Consider the following 15895-nt stretch of genomic DNA (forward strand, 5'->3'; position numbering starts at 1 on the left):
AGCTACGCTAGAAAATCTATCTATCTATCTATCTATCTATCTATCTATCGTTCAAGCTATAATAGAGAAAACAGGAATTTGATCAGTTTACTCCAGGGTGGCACTGAGATAACTAATGTTGACTCTGAATATATTACAAAAGGGAAGCCAAGAACAAATGTAGTGAATAGCTTCATGTGTCATCATTGCAGTGCGGTTTCCCTAGCAGCCACTTCCTCTGAGAGCCTAGGAGGATGCAGATTCCCCATATGGCCAGAGTGGAGTGACGCAGAAGTCAACAAAGCGAAATGGGACTCAAGCAAAGGACCTGAAGATGGAAAGACAAGCAAGAGTCCAAATGCGGTAAATCTGGAGATTTCAACAATTTGAATTGAAACATCATTCTTTTATTTGTGAACAGCAAATATACCGAATGGTGCAGTGTATTGGAAATGTTATGATTTTTCATACATTGTGTCTGTATTTCATGTTTGTATGCTTTTGTCTTCAGCCATTTTTTGAAGACCCCGAGGGAAAAATTTCCTTGCCTTTATCTTTGAAAGTGCACACCTGGAAGCGTGCTACAGAGTTGGTTGTCAACAAGGTAACCTTCATGCCTCTATATTAATGGCAAATCGTCTTAGGGGAAGAAGTTGTCAAACTTCTACTGGCCCAAATGAGTACATTGGTCCATGTGTATTAAACATAAATGACTATTGCTCACTATGTTGCTGTTCAAATACATGTCAAAGAGCCAGCACATGTGCTGTGTGAGTATACAAAAGTCTTCATAGATCACACATTTTGTTTCAATTTATTCTAAAGCTTCTGGTTTCACGTTCTCCTTAACTGTTCTTTCCGCTCCCTCCTATATCATTTTATATTAAATTCATGTAAGGTCATGGAACTACAACACATAATGAATTTCAAGCCCTTATTAGCTCCCTGTAGCCTCTCATGGTTGTGTTGCCTTTACAATTTTTATTTTAGACTTAAGGTCAAATAGGCTTCTTGGGCTTGCAAAGGCTAAATAATTCAATTCCTTATAAAAAAAATTGATAAGTAGCTGTTGGTTGCAGCATTACATGTATTAACAAAGTGCATTTCTCTGCCACACAGTGTGAAATGTAGTTAAGGAAATATGCTCTCTATTCGCCTCCAACAAAGTTTTAATTGCATCACTCCACTTTTCAGTTACCCTCTCTTGGTGCAGAATTGGGCAATTACTGCAAGCTTCCTGCTTTCTGAATTAGTCCTCGCATTTTCCCTCAAGATGTCGAAAGCATTTCATTAATTTCATACAAGAGGAACTCTAATCACAAAAGCCATCAGCCGTGCAGATGCAGGTTACAGCTCTACTGTGAAACTCTCTCTTAGTCAGCACACATAAGTTTGCGGTTTCAAAATAAATCGATGTCGATGTTACAGACTGATTGGGAGAATATTTCAAAGATTGGTTCACACTTAGAGAGGCTGTGACAATTAAAAAAAACCCTGTGACTAACATAATTGATCATTCTCACTATCCCCTGACCCAGTAATTCATTTTTAATTAGTTACATGGCTGAGTCTATTAACTCGGTACTGAAGTATTCATCACAGACACAATGTTGAGGGTATCATGGCGAGGTTACACCAGTATAGGCTCAGGATATAATAAAAAGCACTAAGTAGGTCATATACTTGTGTCTATTTTGAACAGGAGACATGTTACTCTGATATTCTGAAGTTTAGGGATTTGTGTGAGTGCAGAAAGTTAATCCTGACTGTAAAAGGGGCGAATGTTCCAATCTGTGTTTCATTTCAGGGTCTCACAGTTGTTGAAAATCAAACATCCTTCGACCTGATCTCCTCCAATGATCACCTGACCTGCAGTGAGGTTAGCTTTGAACTGTTTTCTCTACTTTTCAATTGAAGACTGCACTGACTTTCTGCTAACCAGCATCGATCAGCCCTTGGATGCCGTAATTTAGACGTCCGACATGTTGACGTTTGACTGACAGAAATGAATTAGACCTGGGTAACACAATGCCCTATTGATTCTGTGAATGATAGATCTGATAGTTAGTGATTCAGCAGATAGATTTAAAGATTGGCTTTGAGTTGTTAGATCTGTGATTACTTTTTCCTTCCGTTCTCTCCTCAATCTTCTGTCAAGCTGATGAGGTGGATCATCAGTGAGATCTATATTGTTTGGACTCTGCACGGCAGCACATCTACAGATGGGGATGGTTGGAGACCTTGGGAGCACATCTACTCACTGTGTAAGGTCGTGAAAGGTCATGTGCCACACTACAACAACTATGGGAAGTACGCTGTCAAACTCTACTGGATGGTGAGCACGGTGCACACAAATCTACCCAAACAGACGAATAAAGCACACATCCCTGCAGATGTAAAAAAACATGCAATGCATGGCATACGATTGCAGTGTATTCCGCATCAGACCCCATAGGATGCAGAAGATGAGAGGGGAACGAGGAAGGACTGATGCTTGGAGGGGGGAAGGGATGAAAAAGTCTTATCCACTCAGAGCTCAAATCAATCAGTCTCACTGCTGTTGCCAAAAGTGGCTGGGCTTCATACACTGCCTGATGAATAGATAGGGCTTAACAGGAGTCAGCTGCTTCTCAGAGAGCTAGGCTCAAGTTGTGTATCTACATCCAATGAGACCATGAGAGCAGGCACCACCCTGAGAGGGCTTTATGCACTGTTGTGCCAGTCATGTTCATTATTTGTAAACATTTCAAGGAGTTTTACCTCAAAATGATGTAATGCCGTAGATTGGACATTTTAAAGTTGCTTGTCTACAAAGTCTCCGTGTGCTCGTTCCTTGCCACAGATCTCTAATTAGTGGGAGCTCTATCATACTGTCAGTTCATCTCAGAAAAGGGGACTTCTTCTTCTGCGGGCACAAGAATGTGGGTCAGTAAGAGAGAGAGAAGAAAAGACGGAGCAAAAACTGATGGTGTTCTGTAACACTGTGACTCTCGCCTTGACAAACTGGCATGACACGGTTGTAGGCAGCAGTCCCCGTGCCAACCATAGCACGCTAACAGATGGTTGTTGAGATGGCATTAAGCACCCAACCCCCTCCTTGTAATTTCCTCGCCTCTTGTTGCTCATAGGCTACCTGTTTTTCCCCCTGCTCATATGATCCCCATTAGTCTCTCATTCACATACCTCTCATACCACCCTGTCTTTCTCATCCTTTTACTCTGTCTCTCTCCCTTTTCTTCCTTTCTTCTGTTTCCTTTCCTAACTTGCCCTTTTGCACTCTATTTTACCCCGTCTGCGCGCACACAGAGCTTCTCCTCAGAGGGACGCTGTGACAAGAAAGTAGAAGAACATCCAAGAAAAGGAGTGTGTCAGTGTGTTTACCAGGACTCTTCGGAGGCTTGCACTGCTTTTGAACACTTCTCTGATAGATAAGGAGAGGCACAGCTGTGTGCAGTCAGTCAGATTATCACCTGCTTGTGTTGCTTTTTCTTACAAGCAGTGTGAAACTCCCCCAGACGGCCATAGACAGACCACCACACAGACAGCATGTAACAGGCTCTGACACCAATCAGGATGCTAAGACGCATGAATAAGGCAGCTCATGTTATGAGACGTGTTGCATTATAAAGACAATAGGTTGAAGAAGATGTGTTGAGCTACTGTATGTATTGGATTTTTAGGGGGGGGGGGATCTCTCTCTGGGCTTATAGCTATGTCTTAGTAGTAATTGCACAGCAGTGAACAGTATAACTTTTAATGAAAATGTACCATATTTTGTGTTTGTGGTGTATTGAAGATACTACACGTTAAAGGAAAGTTTGAATTTTGCTCGGCTTGATATAGGAAACAAAATAAAAGAAATCCTGGCAGCAAACCCCTGGTCAATTAGTTGTTTTTTTCCTCTCTGTTTTTCTCAAGAATCAAACTTAATGCGAAAGGCTAGCTGTTTCCTACTGTTTCCAGTCCTTAGCTAAGATATCATCAATCAATCATTATTTGTATAGCGCCATTTCGTAACAAGTGTTATCTCGAGACGCTTCACAAAAGAGCATATGGGATAATATGCAGGAAAGATTTCTCCTTTGTATTCCTCGCGTTCCTCTTGTCCACACTTCCTTGCCGCTGAGGTGGAGGTCGGAGCAGGCCGTGCATGAATGAGGATGGCGGTGGATGTGGGGACGACAAAGTCCGATGGTGGTGGCTGGGCGTCAGGGACAACGGGTGGTTGTAGTGCTAGATCAGCTGGCTGAAGGTTGGGGGAGTTCCGTCTACTTGAGAGCCTGGCTTCTGCTGCCGGGACAAGGCCTCCTTAGCTTGTTGATATCTGCTGCTGGCTGTAGCCCAGAGCCATGAGATTGGTATTGATTTTCATCTGACTTTTGCCAAGAAAGCATATAAATGTGTTTCCAACTAAAGGTCAAACCTTGCTTTTGCCGAATGACATGGATTGCTACAGTCTGTATGAAATCTAAACAGATTTAGGACAGTCTAATTTCTTTGGTGTTTTGATTCTTACGGCCTTTTTTTAATTGTTATACACTATCATCTCCACATACTGAATCTTTCTCCTTTGCTTTCAGGGTTGTTGGCGGAAGATCACAGTAGATGATTCCTTGCCATTTGATGGAGAAAACAAGTTGCTTCTCCCTGCCTCCACCTGTCAGTCAGAGCTTTGGCCTATGTTGTTGGCTAAGGCTCTCATTAAAGTGGCCAACACAAAGTGAGTTACTGTAGCTTCCAACAGAATCTTTGTAAGCATCTCAGCTATCCCCCAAGGTGTTGAAATAGAGTTGTTTAAGGCCCTGTGTCCACCTAGCGATTTTTTTTTCTTCTCAGTGCCGTCTTTTTTCAGTTGTTTTCAGTAGGTAGAGAGCTTCAGCCATCTGGATGAAAAACGCAGGGCCAAGCGTCTTTTTTACAAGCGCTCTGCCATTTTTGTGCGGCCGCTCGGAACGATCAAGTTGAAAATCTTTCAACTTTTCAGAAAGGCGCTGTTGACGTCACCGGCGCTCTTTTCCAAATGTAAGATATTCCCTGTATTTAAGCCTCCTACAGATTGTATCTTCTACCCAAATCCTCTTTGCTCCGTGTCTGCTAGGGTAAAAAATGATCTCAAATATCAAACTTGCAGTACAAAGGAATGGAGCTGTGTCGATCATACAACGGCCGTTGCCAACAAACTGTTGTCATAGAGACGGACGTGCAGCGCTTTTCTTCTCAGAGCACAAACGCTTCATGCAAAAAGTAGGAGATCTGAAGAGTTAATCTTCTTCCAGGTATATAACAGTGTATCTTACTTTAAGAAAGCCACTGGAACAGCACACGCTGATGGAGAATTCAATTCAAATGAGTTTATTTGCCCCAGTGGAACAATCACAGAGGAGCACAAAGTAGAACAAATAACACAATGTGGGAAGGAATCTATGAAATACACATAAACGTACCTAATGAGGTGAACAACACCATTTAAAACTCAAACACCTGCAGGGCCCCCACAGAGTGTCTTTCGCTGGCTCAGCCAAACCTTCACCTGCCTCGGGCTGTGCTGAATTTGGTGACAGACAGACGATGTGCGTGTCTGTGATGGGGCAACATGGCGTGTGGTAAAGGTGGCTGTTGCAGTGTCTACAGAAGGTCGAGGTATAAATGTTTCATCCCAGACAGGAAACAAAGGAGCCGCTCTCCTGTTGAATCATTTATAAGTCGTAGTGAAAGTTCTCCGTACTGAACTGGCACCTAACTTTTTTTCTAGAAGTCTGCTGGGAGTTCAGTAGTCCTTTTTATTGAATAAAAAATGGAATTTGAAGGCTCCTTGCTGAGTATTATTTTTTCTCGTGGTTATGGGGTATGGCATTATTGTTTCAGCTGTGTGGATTACACTTCCTTGAGTATCATCACTGTGGACTGTACAGGTTGGCTACAGGATCCCAAAAGGACCAATTACAACTGCTGCAGCTACTGTTTCAGCTGAACATTTTGGTTCACAGAATACATGCATTCTCACACCTTTCTCAAAATCAGTTCTAGAGATTTAAATAATACTTGCAAAACACACAAATGTGTAACTGTAGAGCAGAAACTGAAATGTGAAAGAGAGTAGTTTAAGAACAGGCTGGTAAAGATGTTGTCAGTTTGAGTATCTGTAGTCCTTCAGTAGTACACATTTTCTTGAGAAAAGATGATATTTCCAGCTCATGGAGGTCAGTAATTCTTGCTGGCTTCATTCCTGAATGTGATGGGAAATAAAGACACAGGGACGGAGAAAGTAGCATATAGTTGAAGTAATTTGTTCTAATTTGCCTCGCAAAACATTGCCATGAGTGCACACACTTGAATGTCAAGTACATAATGTACAATTTAACGTCATGATTCATAACAAGTCTGTTTTGATAACAGTGCCAGTGCCACTATGGATGATTAGTCTCTAGGTTGTAGCATATTTTCTAAAACATTGTTTGTGTGTGTGTGTGTGTGTGTGTGTGTGTGTGTTGGTTTTCTTAGTGTAGTATCAGAGCACCGTGGTGAGATAGGGGAGTTCACCTTCATCCACATCCTTACCGGCTGGATCCCAGAAATCAGCCCTCTAAAGTAAGTTCAGTGATGTTTACACCTCTGCCTTCTGCAACTCTTGTTCTAATTTCCCCCCATAGATTTCTCCCTTTGTTGTGTCTTTAATATTGGAATTGACATTCTCTCTTTTAGTTCTCCTCTTTGAAAAACGAATAACAGAGCTTCTAATCCATGTTATAGAGCTACAGCTACTGTGGGCGCTGAACAAACTCACACAATCTGACAAGCTGGCTGCATATCACTTCCTCTTGATGATACTATTCTATACCAGACAGTGTTGCAACATCGAGCAGAGAAATGTGTCTTTCTACAAAAGTATGGGCAGTCACATGCCATGATCACGAGTCATGATAAAGCAATAGTTTGGAAGAAAGAAACAAATACTGCTTGACCACTTGGCTTAAGCACTCTGCTTAAAACTGAGACATATTTAAAAGAAGGAAAAAGTTCTGCTCTGATTCATCATAACTCCCTTCTGCTGTCACCTTCTACTGCAAACAAGCTATCAAGTACTATAGCAGGAACTATTTTGTAAGGTTGCCTGAAGTTTAAGACTGCTCATCCCTCTCTTTGGGGTAAACTTTATAAAAAGAATATGTTTGTGCAGTGAAGCTTCAGTTTTCTCTGTTATTTGATTTATTATTTCAAATACGTAACCTATAAATACCTATCTTAAATATGTAATTTTAAGCACTTTGAATTGGCTTTTTGTATGAAACGTTTTGTTCAAATAAGCTTGGAGTACCTTCTGTAAAAACTTGTGTGTGGTGAAGGAGAGAGAAGATTGAATAATGTGCTCTATTTTCCAGTAAGACAGAAATGCTGATATAAAGACCTCCATCAGCTTGTTTTCACAAATAGAAAACAAGAAAGTGACGGAAAGAATCAACAACTGACTCAGGTCCAAGAGAGAAAGTGCAAAAACAGTTTACCTTATCTGATAGTGGCAGTGTTGTATCTGAATATGATGAGGTCATTTCATCTATTTATGTCTAAAAAATCAGAATGGTACTCAGATGAGATAGATAAACACTTTATAAGGGAAACAGTGATGTAACAAAAAGATATTCCTCAACAAACAGGAAAGCGTCACTGGATCACTCTCTCAAGCATTAATCCCAGTACCAGTTTACAAAAACAGCTTTGGCCAGAGATAGTTCTTTCATACTTGCACTAAAATTAGATTTTATATCTGGAAGACAATCTCAGTTAGGCATTTCAAGCAGGCGTATTAACGCCACCTGATGAGTAGACAAACGATATTTCAAAAGCAGCTCAAAAAGATACTAACCTGCATGCTACAATTCACTTAGCAGACGCTTTTATCCAAAGTGACGTACATCAGTGAGTAAGTACTAGTCCACCACCGAAGCAGCGGGAGCAATGCAGGGTTTAGTGTCTTGATCGAACCCTTGACCTTCTGGTTGAGAGGCGACGACTCTACCAACTGAGCTACAGCTAAATGGAGTTTAAAAGAAAAGAAGATTATTTTTCAAATGCAAGATAAATTCTTTAATTCTTGTAGCCTGTCGTAAATATAAACATTATTTCTACTCCACTCAGGTCTATGTATGTGGGGGAAACCTGGGAATTCTTACAAGACAGCATCCCGATATTTACACATCCAGATGAGAGTGTACCGGAGGTGAAGCCTCAGACTGCAGATCCAGCTGCAGGGAGAGAATCCAGCCTTAATGACAGCAGGAGTCCGTCGCTGCATGAGCCAAAGAAAAGTGAAGGTCTGAATGGTGTCATAGTCTCACCCACAAACACACACAGTCACGCAGAGAGCCACAAACGCATACTGAACATACATCTCCATTACACACTCTGCTTGCACATTTAATTGAGCGAGTCAATTAAATCAATCATCCATTAGGTCGTGATGATTGGCATACACTACAGCTTATTCATTTATCAACGGCTTGTTTGGAAACCATATGTTGTGTTTTATGTCTTGTATGTGCAGGACCACACTATACCTTTTGTACGTATGTATGTGAATGCACAGTGTGTGTATGTCACTATTTTCCTCCCTGCATCCATAATTTAACTAGTATGGAGCACGAGAATGAATATTTCATTGTCCTACAGAAACTCGCACTTATCAATGATTCCTTTCTATGTGATTCTCATATAGCAGTCATAACACATGCACCTTTGCAACATTCATAGTATAGCTTTGTGATTAACGTTAGCACTGGGACAAGCTGCAGGCCTAAGGTCACTTTGTGCCCTATTGCAAAATACATCCATTTCTGTCCTCATGTCTGCCCCTTTCCTGTTGTTTCAAGCATCACTTCCTGTTTTCCCAAGCTCATGTATAATGGAGCGCAGGGAGCGTTAATGTGTGTGCGGTGGACTATAAATAAACCAGCAGAGGGAGCAGTGGCAGGGTGAATTATTTGGTGTTCCCTCAGGGCAGGAGAGTCTCCCAAGGCAAGTGTGGTTGTGTGATGGAAGCAGGATTGAGTGATGTCGTCAGAAAAAGAGTGTGTGGCTTGAAGTTGTCTCAGGTCATTTTAGTACAGAGATTAAACATTATTTTCAAGGTTGAACTCTTCAGTTTTAATTGAAAATTCTTAAACAAAAGGGTAGGATTATCCTTAACAATGCTGATCACACTAGGAATAGTCTAGCATTTTTCATCCACAAACCCTGCTTAGGATAACAGAAACAAGCTGAACTTACGGGTGTAAAATTAAAACAATGTTCAGTATGATTTGTATTACATTAATATTATGAACTCAATCAAACACATCAATGAAGTATTACTTGCTCTTACCTGCTCTTTGTGATAGCCATCTGCCCCTTAGTTTCTCTTATGATCACATTTATTCACAATAATTGAAGTGGTGAGTATATTAACATGATGCAATAACATGCATACACAAAGTGCTAATACTTCATAATAACATTACTGCACAAGGAAACTTACATGCAAAACACCAGAGACCCACACAATCTTTCCCTGTCACTGTTTCCCTGCTCACCACATTCTTTCATTGAAATGCATACATTGAAATGCATAAATCAGTATGCAGTGAGAGAACCACTTCTCTGTTCAATTCTTAATGTGAAGCCTTTTTATTAGTCTAACGGTGCTCCCATCTCTCTTCACTATGGTCCCTCAAATTGATTTTCCATGTCTTCTGGCCCATGTGCTTCGTATATGATATACTCTTAAAATGCACTATAGGGGGCAGGGAGCTCCAGAGATAACCAGTATATATTCTCTTGTTGTCTTATGTATACCTGTGGAGGCCAATAGTGCTTACACATCACCAGGGATTCACTTTATATCAAGAAATAAAACCTAAATCAGCTTCATTTTCATTGGCATCTCTAATCTTTCTAATCATCTTTAACTAATCTTTATTGTGTCAAGGTGAGGTCTGCAATGTTAGTCAATCAGTTCAAGTATATCGATTTTTTTTTTTTATGTTTATGTATGTGTGTTTATTGTTGAAGTTTGCATATTACGTTAGTCTTGATGTGTGTGTTTCCCAGGTACCCCTGAGGTAGTGGTGTGTGCCAGCTTTTACCCCGTCCATCCACATAATAATTCCTTTGGGTTTGGACAAATGGTAAGTCTTCCTCTCTCCTCCTCCTCCTCTCTGGCTTCATCCATTGTGTGTAATTAATCAAGATAAATAGGTTATCAAAAGTGCAAATCAACAAATGTTAAACCAAATGGATTATGAGTTATGCAATATTAAGTGACTGCTAATGAGGACAACACATGATGATGGGATTGTGAAGGCCTATAACCTGCTAGTGGGTGGCTGTGTCCATCAGCATGCAAAGTGTGGCAGCAAGATTGTCTTCAGGCACATTTCAAAGCAATGGAGAGGAACTGCAAACCTGTCTATCCATGACATACTGTAGCTGTTCTTGATAAAAAAAACTTTTGTTGAAACACATTGATTAAAAGTATTAATAAACATTTTTTTCAAAGATTTATTTTTGGGCCTTTATTGGAGAGACAGGACAGTGGATCGAGTTGAAAATTGGGTGGAAAGAGAGAGAGAGTGGGGAATGACATGCAGGAAAGAAGCCACAGGTCGGATTTGAGCCTCTCACGGGGCCACTCAGCCACCAGCGCTCCAGAAATTCATTTTCGACTTGTAAAATTTCACGTAATTAAATCCCACATAAACCCTTTACCCTTAATGTAAAAAACTATCCATATGTTAAGCTTCTTTAAAAATACTGTTTTTCTCACCGTGAAAATGTACAAAAGCCCTATAACAACACGAGGGTGAAGAAGATGACACATAGTACTTGTGACCTGGGGACATGGTGTGTTCTACTTGGATGAGTTTCCTCAACAGGCCTCACTTGTTTTATAATTTACACACAAGCTATGGCTAATTGGTGGACAGTTTCCAGAATTCTCCTCTGATAGAGGTGTTATATCACGTTTGAAACTTTAGGAAGATCCCCCTTTTTTGATAGTATATAGGGTTTGTTGGTGGAAATGCACTTGAAATGTTCATTAGTGGGTTTAGATGAATATTTATTTTTGTGCATTTGTCTACATGCTTGCTCACAGGCTAATTCCTCAGAGTATCTGCGTCAGTACGGTCTCTCCTTGCTGCACAGCCATATCGTCCTGTTGACCAGAACCCGAGCATGCCAGCTGGAGGCACCGCCCAAACCTCCACCTGTGCCCCGATGGAAACTCATCCGCCAGCGCAAGGAGATCGTGGTCTCCGATGAACCACGGAGTGCGTGAGAGACTGAGAAGGAGGCAGGAGTTAAAATAGTATTTGGAAGGATAGGTGGTGAAGGGGAAACCAGGAGGAGGATGCAGGGGAGGATATCAAACAAATGAAAAAAAAATCACAAATTATGTGATAGAGTGTAGGTGAATTTCATAAATAAATATGACTAGAAAGGAGAGTGCTAATGCAGGAGATTCAGAAGCTGCAGTACAGAGGGCACACAGTACCACATGCTGAAATGAGAAAAAGGTGGAGGATAGCTACAATATTTCTGTAATGAAAATAGCTGCTGGCTCAGGCTTATCTGACATCAGCTGATCTCTGAGGGAAACAAAAAAGTGCATATAAAAGCTTAAGAGTGTTAAAAAAGTAGTGTTGGCATGATGTGTGAGATTTTTTTTTTTCTCCATTTCTCTTTATTGTAGAGCTTCCTTTGTCAAAACCAGAGTGGTGCATAGAGGTTGCCAGCCCTTTTCTCTCCTACCGTGTCAAGAGCAGCGTTGGCCCGATCCCGGAGCTGTGCGTACACAGAAATGATCTAAAACTTAGACATGAAAGAGGATGAGCATTCTTCTATTGTTCTGCACATGTAACTGTGTTGTTGCTGGTGGAGGATTTAATGTTTCTATAGCTAACCTGTGCTCTGAACTCACTGTGGAGGAAGGAAAGTGAAAAAGAAGTTTCTATTTTTGGTTAAACATCCTAAAGTCTCACACTCTTTCCTGAACCTCTTACTGTCCCCAAATCTGTTCCCATGTTTCTCCCTGCAGCAGGGCAATGAAAAATGTGATACACACACACACACACACACACACACACATATATAAATACATCAAAGCAATGCTACGATAGAAAGGCTCTTCCAGTGTCATTCCATGTCTATAATGTGAAATGCATGACTCATGCTGTGGATGATACAGTGTGTTGCTTCAAAATGCCATGAGATGGGATGTGGGTACGTCATGACTATGATGTGATGCCGTATGTCGTTCTAACATGCAGCATGAAAATGTGTCTTTGTGTGTCAGAGAGGCCAAGCAGAGCGCTCAGAGGAGGCGTTCCCATGGATCCCTGCTGGTGTCTATTGCTGAGAGAGAGGAGAGAGACCGCAAAGAAGTACTCGAGTCTAATGCAGCTGAATGCATCTCTAACTCCCCGAACGGCACAACAGACGCAACAGAGGTAAATAGAGATTCTGTTTGCTCGGGCACAAAGGTCATTTTAAACATTCACAATGTGTGTGTTTAATAATAAAGAGAGATTCTGGTTTAATATAAAACCTTCGTTGATTCTGGTTGCCTAAGGTCTTTTTTTTTAATAGCTATGAGGGTGTCTGAAGTCCAGCGAAATCCCACATGTTCAAAAACTAGAATAATAACAGCCAACCAAAAAAAGTTGTCTCCTCTTGTTATTTCCTCTCCTGCCCCCCCCTTGTAAATATGCAGTTGAAGGCTCACCCGGGTAGCTGTGTGTGTCAGTGACAACAAGGCTGCCATCCCCCAGTCTCAAAGTCACTTCTGTTGTCTCCCAGCCATGCCGCCACTGACCAGGGGCACATCTGCACTAAAGACAGCACCAGCAAAAGAGGGGAGATGAGTAGGGATGTGAAGGGTGGGCTTTAGCAGCAAGAGGGACACAGAGACGAGCTTAGAAAAAAAAGAGAGAGAGAGAGGGATAAAGAGAGAGGGACAACTGTATTGAATAAGACAGAAGGGGGACTGAAAAATGGGACCGAAAGCGACAGTTGGACAGGAAAAGATGAAAGTGGCGCAGGAAGCAGAGGATCTCTGGTGTTCGGCGGGGCGCGTGGGTTTCAAACAGGGAGAGGTCGTGTACCCGCGATGATGAAAAAAGCAGTGCAATTAGATAGTGAGCCATCAGTGTCTGTGCCTCCTGGGGGGTTCATTATTACACTTCACTCCTAGCATACAGAGAAAAAATAGAGTTCATATTAATCGCCCTCTTGTGTAACAGTGACCAGTTATAGAGCGGCCCGGGCGAGGGCGGTATGGACACGCTAATTTGATGTGTCGTTTGATGTGCGCGCGCACATGCACTGTTGCGGTGTGTGTGTCATACATGTGCCACATTTTTATTTATTTAATGTGCGTTCCGGCTCTTTGCGAGCACATGGTGTGTCATGTGTTCGGGGACTGTACATCAAGTGAGTAGGATTTTTTTGCTGTTTCGTCCCCTCCCTCTGATTCTTTGAACCTACGCTGACAGCACTAACCTCTCTGTCTATGCAGCTCCTAGAACTGTAGAAGGTTGTGTCACATGGTGTTTAATACCTGCAATGGCCTACTCACTCAGCAAAAGGGGGGGTTAAAGAATTAGATTCCTGTGTAACTTTGGTGTTTCAACTCCTGTATAAGATGCCTGAAATCTGTACAATCGCTAAATCAACATATCACCTCCATGGTTTAATTTACAAATAACAGAGAAATACAGCTTCCAAAATTTCACAGAAGCCCAAAAAAACATTGGATTTCATTGTGCCTGTGAAATCTAAACACAAAGAGATGTTATTTTTACATGAATTAAAATTCACTTCAGGGGAAAATAGTGGAAGTCTTTCTGTGAGCAAAGACTTAACTGTGGCTGTGTGAAATAAAGCCCCATGAAGTGTGGGATTAAAAGAATGCCCCCTCTTCCACCAAACCCATGGCTACGATTTGATCACTGTGAAAAAATAAAAAGCTTTCTCCTCTGAAAGTACTAGCTTAAATCCCAAGAGCCTTGCCTGTAAGATCCATCAGTCTCAGTGTCCTCTTACTACACACAGGTGAGAGATCTAATAAAACGGTGTTCTGTGGGCAGACGAAACCTACCATGCTTGCTTTGGTACTCGACTCAGAGTCTTGTCTACCCTTGCGACAACACACACATTTACATGTTTGGTTAGAATGAAAGTGTTGCTATTGTCGTCGAGAGGAGATCAAGTGTGCTTCCAGTCACAATGCCTCTTTCCGTCTGTCTGGGTCTCCGGGTACTTATTCAAATAAGTGATGACTCACACACACACACACACTCACTCTGACTCATTAGAAAAGTCTTGCTGGGGTTGCTCTAAGTTACAGAAAAAAAAGACATGTTTCTTACTCAGAGCAGAATAATCTGGTGGAAACCAGCTTTATTATCCATGTCCTGTTTCCAGGCACAAGGTCCTGCCTGGCTCTGACATAATATTTGAAAAATGTGATAATGACTCATTTCTTTCTTGTGTTGGACAGACAAATATGAAATCAGTCCAGTAGAGGAACAACATGATAAACAATGTAATAAGTCTTCATTTGTCTCTGACAGGGGGAAGTAAATTAGCGCTGCTGTTCCCTGGTGGTGTTTTGTAGCGGGAGAGGAGCAGCCCTTGTCACATTAAAACCGTGTCTTGTGTCCCGGGGTGTTCGCGAAAATGGTGCAACGCCACAGCTGGCATGAAATCACTAGAGGGTGGAGGCGGATCTCTGGCCATGTAACTCTATCAACCGCTCTCTCTAACTATCTTTCTCACTCTCTCTCTCTCTCTCTCCCTCTCTCTCTCTCTCTCTCTTTTCCTGTTTCCTTTAAGGTTACTGCAGAGGACAAGAAGAAGGACAATGATGACAACTCAAATGGTAAAACCAGTGTCTTTGCGATGCTGGGCCCTAAATTAAAATAATCTAGACTTTATTATAAAACTGAACAGCCCCACATGAGGGCAGTAAAAAAAAAAAGCTACTTGAATGGGTAGATGCTTGTTAATTCAGTTTGAGGGTAGGATTTTGAAAAAAGTCTTCATAAATGGTTGACTTAAGCAGCATCCGAGCAACATAGTTCGATAAATGTGATCACAAGTATTAGCTTCTCTCGCCCTCCATCTCTCTCTCTCTCTCAATACCTCCTTTGGTTTGCCAAGACACTTTAAAGACATTGGGACTGAAATCATGCATTATGACAAATAGCCAATTCCCTGCCTTCTCTCTGCCCCCGTTTAGTTGCTTAGTAACACCTGCAGTTTGAGTTAGCGGACCACCATTGCTCAGCAGCAGAGCCAGTGGCCCTTGCCGCCTCAGCTCTCTGATCAGACATCTGGCTTTGAGAGGAGCTTGGGGGCAGAGCAACTGTGTGTGTGTGTGTGTGTGTGTGTGTGTGTGTGTGTGTGTGTGTGTGTGTGTGTGTGTGCGTGCGTGCTTTTAGGGCGGAGTGTTTGTCAGCCTGCTTGTGTCTATGGCTATGCTCTGCATGCATTGAGATCGTGGGAGTCAGCGAGTGGGCGTATGGATGTGCATGTGCGCTTACACTGTGCCATTATGTGGGAGTTTGGCCAATTTGGCTCACCAGGTTTCAGATAATGATTTGAGTCTAGGATAACTTGCTATGAGTCACAAGAGGAAAGGCTTTTTGATACTTGCAGCATTTTGAAAAAGGAGATTTCACAGGCTTTTCTATAGCTCTTAAGTGTGGCATGAAAACAACCAGTCTACTCAAATGCTACTCAGCTTTATAAGGACATATTTTTCCTATGTTTGGATGCTGCACATTTTTAGAAGCAATTTTAGATGACATTTATCTAATTGCTAAGTGACTGACTAATGCAATCCTACTGCTTTACACAGAGAATAATGTTAACAAATACTTTC

General features: G+C 41.7%; 1 protein-coding gene across 2 annotated transcripts in view; it reads left to right on the forward strand.

The window, feature by feature from the left end:
- The window catches only part of adgb (androglobin), a 40065-nt gene that overhangs the window by 212 nt on the left and 23958 nt on the right, over positions 1–15895 (forward strand). For both annotated transcript variants that reach the window (XM_065964086.1, XM_029277145.2), the window contains exons 2-13: positions 192–342; positions 491–583; positions 1787–1858; positions 2138–2314; positions 4560–4699; positions 6481–6567; positions 8113–8288; positions 10060–10136; positions 11105–11279; positions 11702–11795; positions 12305–12458; positions 14845–14890. In XM_065964086.1, coding sequence (XP_065820158.1) covers positions 192–342; positions 491–583; positions 1787–1858; positions 2138–2314; positions 4560–4699; positions 6481–6567; positions 8113–8288; positions 10060–10136; positions 11105–11279; positions 11702–11795; positions 12305–12458; positions 14845–14890 — 1442 coding nt within the window. The remainder of the gene's footprint in view (positions 1–191; positions 343–490; positions 584–1786; positions 1859–2137; positions 2315–4559; positions 4700–6480; positions 6568–8112; positions 8289–10059; positions 10137–11104; positions 11280–11701; positions 11796–12304; positions 12459–14844; positions 14891–15895) is intronic.

This window comes from Labrus bergylta, chromosome 15, assembly GCF_963930695.1.
Source record: "Labrus bergylta chromosome 15, fLabBer1.1, whole genome shotgun sequence".
NCBI lineage: Eukaryota > Metazoa > Chordata > Actinopteri > Labriformes > Labridae > Labrus > Labrus bergylta.